The sequence below is a fragment of the Rhinopithecus bieti genome, unplaced genomic scaffold (assembly GCF_001698545.2).
Source record: "Rhinopithecus bieti isolate Rb0 unplaced genomic scaffold, ASM169854v2 scaffold_2723, whole genome shotgun sequence".
Taxonomy (NCBI): Eukaryota; Metazoa; Chordata; class Mammalia; order Primates; family Cercopithecidae; genus Rhinopithecus; species Rhinopithecus bieti.
In genome coordinates this window covers 1356148-1364038 of record NW_016804119.1, presented here as the reverse complement: position 1 = coordinate 1364038, position 7891 = coordinate 1356148, and the positions used below count along the sequence as shown (strand labels likewise).

At 40.6% G+C, this 7891-nt stretch overlaps 1 protein-coding gene across 5 annotated transcripts in view; it reads left to right on the top strand.

Annotated features, from left to right (window-relative positions):
* The first annotated feature begins 588 nt into the window (after positions 1 to 588).
* Positions 589 to 7891, top strand: part of ICE2 (interactor of little elongation complex ELL subunit 2) — a 59636-nt gene continuing 52333 nt past the window's right edge. For 3 of the 5 annotated variants that reach the window (XM_017864543.1, XM_017864528.1, XM_017864547.1), the window contains exons 1-4: positions 633 to 747; positions 1115 to 1185; positions 1685 to 1819; positions 3598 to 3702. In XM_017864543.1, coding sequence (XP_017720032.1) covers positions 3685 to 3702 — 18 coding nt within the window. In that variant the 5' untranslated portion in view covers positions 633 to 747; positions 1115 to 1185; positions 1685 to 1819; positions 3598 to 3684. Of the gene's footprint in view, positions 748 to 1114; positions 1186 to 1684; positions 1820 to 3597; positions 3703 to 7891 lie in introns of all 5 variants that reach the window. The other 2 variants (XM_017864535.1, XM_017864522.1) reach the window with 2 other exon arrangements.

Here is a 7891-nt window from a genome sequence, read left to right as displayed (position 1 = left end):
GCCAGAGATCCAACGCACTGGAAAAATCAGTATTCAGTCTTAGTCCATGTGTACCCAGCACCAAGCAAAATTACTGTTTATGGTCAATAAATCTTTCCGTAATGAATGAGAACAAAACTAGTGTTTGAACCAGAATGGTCTCTGGTGGAAACTGACAGCTAAAACTGGACGGGGAGTGGAGCAGAGGTGAAGGAGTACTTAATGAGGCCCTACTATGAGCCAGGTACTGTGCAGAGCACAGCTTCATCCTTTGTTTCATTTATTCCTTTCCAAAAAACCGTATGAAGCAGCAGTAACAATTTCATCTCCATTTTACATATGAAGAGTTTGGGTTAGGGAAGTCAGGAAACTTGCCTGAGGTCACAACCAAGTATGTTTGGGTCTTTCCAGTACTGCACTTGCCGCTTGTCCTCCTTCCAATCACTCCCCTCCTCTCCCCGACGAAGGTCGAGGACTTTCTAGGAAAACATGCAGCCTCCAACCACTTCCGCCTGGGGAGCCCAGTCTCGCCCTTCGCTGCCAGAACCACAGAGAGCGCGCGTGGCGGGAGTGAAAAAGGTGAGCTGCAGTCCGGACGCAAGGCCCCGCCCACTATGTCGCTGGTGACGTCATCACGCAGAGCCGAGTCGGCGCGTCCACGTCCTTTAAATATGGTCTTTCCCGGGCGCGCGCGACAATGTGAGGAGTGGGGTGGAGCGTGTGTGGTGCGTGGCTGCGGCCTGGGCAAGAGCCGCCGCGGACCATGAGGTGGGCGGAAAGGCTGTGTTGCAGCCGAGACGCGGACGGGAGGGCGCTGCCGGGCCAGCGGGAGTCCTCATGCAGGGGCGGGAGGAGGGAACATGGCGGCCGGGCCAGGACCCTTTGCTCCTGGCTCTGCGCGGCTCCTACCCCTGCTTTGCTTGCCCTTTTACCTGCCTTTCTGGAACCTTGTTTCCCCTCTCCTTGCGTCCCCTTTCCCTCAGCCGTTTCTTTTGCCTTCATCGACTCTTCCCCCCGGCTCCACACTGGGTCGAAGTGTGAGAGGTAGTAGATTAAGTGGGAGCCGGTCGGGCCCGTCCGGTGCCGAGAAACCGACTCCTAAATTTGACTAGGTTCTCGTTTGTCACTTTATCAGTCTGCCTGGGATCACAGGAGAAATACTGAACATGAAGACATCAAGCCTGATTTGTAGTCCTGATGATGTCTGTAAGTGATCTTGTGAAATGTCACTTAAGTTGACCTCAGTCTCCTCAAATGTGAGGTTCTCTGAAAGGCCTAAGTTTCCTGATGTCGAGGTAGCTTTTGTCATGCGGTGCCTGCCAGAATCTGCCCCAAAACAAAGCATGGTCGGGAAAACAAAAGCAAGATTTATTTTGGCAGTAACGGAATAGAAAACTGAGTTGACTTCCAGTTCCCTGCCGTCAAGTGGCCTAGTATGTAAGCAATGAGAACACCATTCTGTTTCAGCTCTTATTTCCATAGTGGGTGTCCTAAGAGGAACACTCCCGGCGTAGATTAAATGGAAAAGAGCTCGTCCTGTATCGTCATTGCTGCTCTGCCACAGAGAACCTTGGGTCTGCTGTATTCTGTTTTAGGTGCCACAGCCTGTTGAGGGTAGATATTTAGGGAGAGATTCTTCCTCACCTAACAGCAGCTAGCCTAGCCAATCACTTGCTTTTGATCTTGGCCTTTTGTTTTTCCTCAGCTGAGTAAGTTCTGGAGGGATCCTGCCTCTGTTGGAGCCTTCGCAGCCAGGTAGCTGTGAACTGTGAGCTAGAGTGAAGCAGAAATCTAGAAAGATGAGCTCCAAGATGGTCATAAGGGAACCAGGACTGAATTGGTGAGTTGTAGCTACTTTGTAATCCGCTGAAGAGGAGTGTAGTGGGGCTGATGGTTGACATAAGAAAATAGATTCCTGGCATAGAGAGATTTGGAGGAAACAGAAGATACAAGTTTAAGGTTTCCGAATTTACGTTATCCTCATCCTCGCATACTGAACGCTAGAGTTATGGCTGACTACACTTCCATTCCTATATTGGAACAATTCAGCACTCATTATTTTTAGGTATAATTCCCTCAGGTATTTATTGCTGATCTCCTGAAGGTCTCTCTCATGTATTTATTGCTGGTCTCTAGAAGGAGAGATTCTGGAATATTCTTGTGTCCAAGAACCTTGCCCATTTCCATGCAAATAATAAAAAAGATCCTCTTTAAGAATAGACATGCTTTTTGTTATATTGAAATCTATATCAAATGATAATATAAATGCATAGACTGTTTTAGAAGTGTATGAGAACTTTGCAAATAGAGAGCCTGGTTAAATATTATAGTGGTTTTGTAGACATCTAGCTAATACATGTGCTGATTTAGTTCATTTTAACACACATTTACTGAGCCAGCCAAGAAGGATCAACTGTTATAAATGGTTACAAAGAGTATTAAAATAGTACCTGACTCAGAGTATTAAGTCAGTATGTTCAATAAGTACTTGTTTATTGCTAGCAATACTCCCGTCCCCAGGGAGCTCAATCCCTGAGGCCCTTGACTTTGTTTTTATATGATGTGCAGAAACTTAAGAATTTATTGAGATGTCACAGATACAATACCACAACAAGATAATAAGAAACTATAGTGGTACATAGCAAATAAGACATTCTAATTTTACCATTAATACCGTAGTATAGTTTTTTGGATAAATGCCTTTAAGAACAGTTAAAAGAAGAGTATGGTGCAAATATGCTAGAATATCCTATTTGGGCACTAGGACACCCAGAAGTTAGCATTTGATTAGATAAGAAGTATGCCCATTTGCATTCCTTGCCAATGCTATAAAGTATGCGTTCAGATGTAGCACAGATGATCTTATATACCGCTGGTGTTGTGGAACCAGTTGTGGTTTTGAACCTTTGCACCATATTGTAGCCCTTGGAATTATCCTTTTCCACAGAATTTTACTGACCTTTGTCCTCCCTAGATTAATGGATTCAGTGTTTTCAAATTTTTAATTCCTTCATTCAAACAGCATTTTTGGATGCCTAACTATATGGAAAGCATTGAATATATGTTTGTCTCTAAATTAATTATGGTGTTATGAAAAATCATATCACCTTTGAGGTGGTTTTAGCAAACCATTTATCCCATTTGCCAAAGTAAACAAAATAGGTAGGATATTTAGTCTTTGTAGTGTCTTTTGGTTCAGCACAGTAGTGCATGAAACAAAAATAAGTTGAGAAGTATTTTCTTTTCAGCAACCAATATCTTAATGTTATGTCCTAGAGCCGGAAGTGAGGCCAGCCTTTGACAGACCCTTGATTATACTTCAGTCTTTTCTATCTTTAACTCTCCAGTCTGTGTGACATTTATTTAATTATGTACTGAAGAAAATGCAGGGCTGATTATTGGAGCTGGAGAATTTCATAATGGGCCTGAGTTTAAAGCTATCAAGAAGTAACAATTCTAAGCCCACAGATCTGGTATATGAAATTAAACATAGTAAGGAGAGATTGTCTGGGGATGGGGGGTAAGAAAGTATGAAATTATAAGTTACAATTGTGCCATTATGTGTCTTAGCATGAGATTTTGAATTGTCAAATGTAAGTAAATTACTTTGTTTCACAGGGATATTTCCCCAAAAAATGGCCTTAAGACATTTTTCTCTCGAGAAAATTATAAAGATCATTCCATGGCTCCAAGTTTAAAAGAACTATGTGTTTTATCCAACAGGTAATATGTTTATTTGGTTATTTATTTCCATATTTGATTGTTGTTTTTCCAATAGTTGAAGTTTTATGTGTATCTCTAGTACATTCAAATTATAGAAATGTTTAAATTATAGAAACATTCAAATTATAGAAATGTTTAAAATAAAACAACTTTTAACACTTTGGTATTTCTTTTCAGACCTTCAGTCCTTTCTCCACACATGAACTGCAAAACAGTTTTACAGTATTTTATAATACTATGCTAAAGTGTCCCAATAATTTTTATAATGCTATACTAATATAGTATAATAGTATACAAACATTTATACCAATAAATGTTTTAGTATAGTACCAATATTATACTAATAATTGTTTAGTATAGTACTAAATAGTATACTATTTATAACATATGCACATGCACACATACATACACATGTATGTAATACAAAATGGGATCATACTAAAAATATACTGTAAAACTGTTTTGCAGTTATCTATCATTTAAAGTGATATTCTGAGTATCTTTGCATGCCCCAACATTTAGTTCAAATCTTAATGGTTGCATATTACCTCACTGTATAGCTTACAGATGTACTTTTAATTCATTTAGCTAGTCCTGTGTTGCAAAACATTGTGTTCCCTTTTTTCTTTTTTTTTTTGTAATTAAAAATATATTGGTAAATTTTTATAGTTATTTCTATAAGATACACTCACGGAAATTGAATTGGTCAGACAATATGTACATTTTGTATTTTAATAGATACTGCCAAATTGCTAAAGGTTTTTTTCCTCTCTGATATTTAATAACTATTAAATGAAAATTTTTACTTCTTACTGATCACTTGTCTGTAGTAGCTCTTCTATCGTTTTTGATCGACTATTTCTACTCTGTTGTTAATGAATCCGGAAACCAAGTAATTGAGTTTACTAGAAAATGTGTAAATACACCAAATGAGGAATTAGGAAACACCCCCAGGGAAGCTCAACATTTACTTTCTTCCTTTCTCCTTTTACAGGGGAGGAAGTGTATCTCCCCATCTTTTCCTGCTTTCTCAGTTATCTTTTCTGTCCATTGTCCCCTCTTACTCCTCTATCTTTGTTCTCTCCCATTTTCAGTCATCTTGATTACTTTTGGTTTTGTTCTGTTTTGTTTTGTTTTGTTTTTTTTTTTTTTGAGACGGAGTCTTGCTCTGCCACCCAGGCTGGAGTGCAGTGGCCGAATCTCAGCTCACTGCAAGCTCCGCCTCCCGGGTTCATGCCATTCTCCTGCCTCAGCCTCCCGAGTAGCTGGGACTACAGGCGCCCGCCTTGTCGCCCGGCTAGTTTTTTGTATTTTTTAAGTAGAGACAGGGTTTCACCGTATTTGTTCTGTTTTTTTAAGAGACGTGGTCTTCCTATGTTGCCCAAGCTGATCTTGGACTCCTGGCTTCAAGTAATTCTCCACCTTGGCCTCCCAAAGTGCTGGGATTACAACCAGGAGCCGCTGTGCCTGGCCAACTTAATCAGTATTTGAACATGCTCAAGTTTTCCTGTTTTAAATAATCCCTGGACTCCACATTTTCTCCTAATTACCTTCTTACCTCTTCTCTCATTTATACTTAGACTTCTTTAAAGACTTGTTTGTGCTCACTGGGAAGAAATGAGGAACAAAAAAGCCGTAAGACATACAGAAAGCAATTAATAAAATAGTAATAGTCCTTACTTATCAATAACTTAAATGTAAATTAATTAAACTCCCCAATGAAAGGATGGATTGGCAGAATGGATTTAAAACAGGATTAAAACTTTCCATTTACTGCACATCCTACTCCACTTGCTGGGATTACAGGCATGAGCCACCCTGTGCAGCCCATAGCTATATTGTATTCTATTGTTGGGTGAATATAATTTTTAAATTGACCTCTGTTGATAATTTAGCTTGTTTCTATTACTGTTAGAAACGTGAGCATCCTTTTTACATGTGCTTGTATAAGTAGGATAAACTCCTGTCAGTGGAGAGTATGTATATATATATATTTTGATAGATATTGCCAGATTGCTATTAAAAGCATTAAAGAAAAAAGTGCTTTTTTGATTCCATCAAATGAATGCGTAAGTTTACGTAAAAACAAGCAGAAGTTGTATTAAAGAGACAATTTTAGTCCAGGCTCAGTGGCTCACACCTGTAATCCCAGCATTTTGAAAGGGTAAAGCAGGAAGATGACTCCCAGCCTGGGCAACAAATTGAGACCCCGTCTCTCCAAAAATAATTCGCTTTGTGTAGTGGCACATAGCTATAGTCCTACTTATTCAGCAGGCTGAGGCAGGAGGATCACTTGAGCCCAGGAGTTTGAGACTGCAGTGAGCTATGATTCTACCACTATGTTCCTGCCTGGGCAACAGAGTGAGATCCTGTCTACCAAAAAAAAGAGATAATTTTTTTAAAATGAATGTTTCGAAGAGGCAGTTTCAGAAGCAACTTTCTTCTTGCCAAAGTGCATAGTTGTAATATCTGTGCTGATATCAGATATACAAAGTTAAAGCAGTAGACTCCCTTATGTATGTACATCTATGGATTTTTTTTTCTTTTTTTTTTTGAGACGGAGTCTCGCTCTGTCACCCAGGCTGGAGTGCAGTGGCCGGATCTCAGCTCACTGCAAGCTCTGCCTCCCGGGTTCACGCCATTCTCCTGCCTCAGCCTCCCGAGCAGCTGGGACTACAGGTGCCTGCCACCTCGCCCAGCTAGTTTTTTGTATTTTTTAGTAGAGATGGGGTTTCACCGTGTTAGCCAGGATGGTCTCGATCTCCTGACCTCATGATCCGCCCATCTCGGCCTCCCAAAGTGCTGGGATTACCGGCTTGAGCCACCGCGCCCGGCCTGATATTTTAAAAAAATATTTGTTAGTCAACTTGTACAGTTTTTTTAGGATAACTAATTTCTTAAAACTTACTACCAATTAAATAAAGAATTGTCATTGTTTGTTTGGATCAAAAATTGCTATAAATTCTGTTGTCCTGGGATTTAGAGAACATATGTCTGTCTTTAAAAAAAGGAATCATCTCAGGTCAGGCGTAGGTGGCTCACACCTGTAATACCAGCCTTTAGGAGGCCAGAGCAGCTGGATCACTTGAGCCCAGGAGGTCATGACAAGCCTGGGCAACATGGTGAGACCCTGTCTCTACAAAAATACAAAAAATAGCCAGGTGTGGTGGTTGTACACCTGCAGTCTCAGCTACTGGGGAGGCTGAGGTGTGAGGATCACCTGAGTCGCTACTACACTCCAGCCTGGGCAACAGAGTGAGACCCTGTCTCTCTCTCTCTCTCTCTCTCTCTCTCTCTCTCTCTCTCTCTCTTTCTCTCTCTCTCTCTCTCCCCCCCACCTCTCTCTCCCCTCTCTCTCCCCCCTCTCTCCCCCTCTCTCTCCCTCTCTCTCTCCCTCCCTCTCCCTCCCTCTGTCACTCACACACACACACACACAAATAATCTTGGCTGGGCACAGTAGCTCATGCCTATAATCACAACACTTTGGGAGGCTAGGAGCAAGAGGATCACTTGAGCCCAGGAGTTCAAGACCAGCCCGGGCAACATCTTCGTCTTGCCACTACTTCTCATTTTATTTTTAACTTTAGAGTTACAGTCTTGCCATATTGCCCAGGCTAGACTCAAATTCCTGGGCTCAGGTGATCCTCCTGCCTCAGCCACCTGAATAGATGGGATTATAGGTGCACGCCAGTGTGCCCAGTATATTTTAATGGTTCAAGTCCACTTCTGTTCAGCATATCCCAGGTGTGGGTTGTAGCCTGGCTTTGTACAAGGAAAAAGGCATTTTGCTGGAAGTTGGGCATACCTAACTCCTAAAATATTTTTTTCTTAGAATATCCTTGTTTTCTTTAGATTTCTGTATAGCACAAAATAATCTATTAGTATAGTTTACCTTGTACTATAGAAAAAATACACAAGTTATTGATACGTTTCTAGTCTTTTTTCCTAAGCTTAAGTTTTATTAAGAATTATTACAGTCATTGTTATAGTAATTACTGTAATAATTCTTAATTACTGTAATAATTATTACAATTATTATTTCAGGCTTTATTGTTTACAGTTGTTTTCTTGTTGAAAAACAAGGCCTTTTATTCTGTTAATTTCAAGATAAAAAAAATTTTCCTTTTGCTCTCTGTGCTCCATAAGTGTTTGTAAAATGAAAGGACAACTTGAATAGTGTTTTACAAAT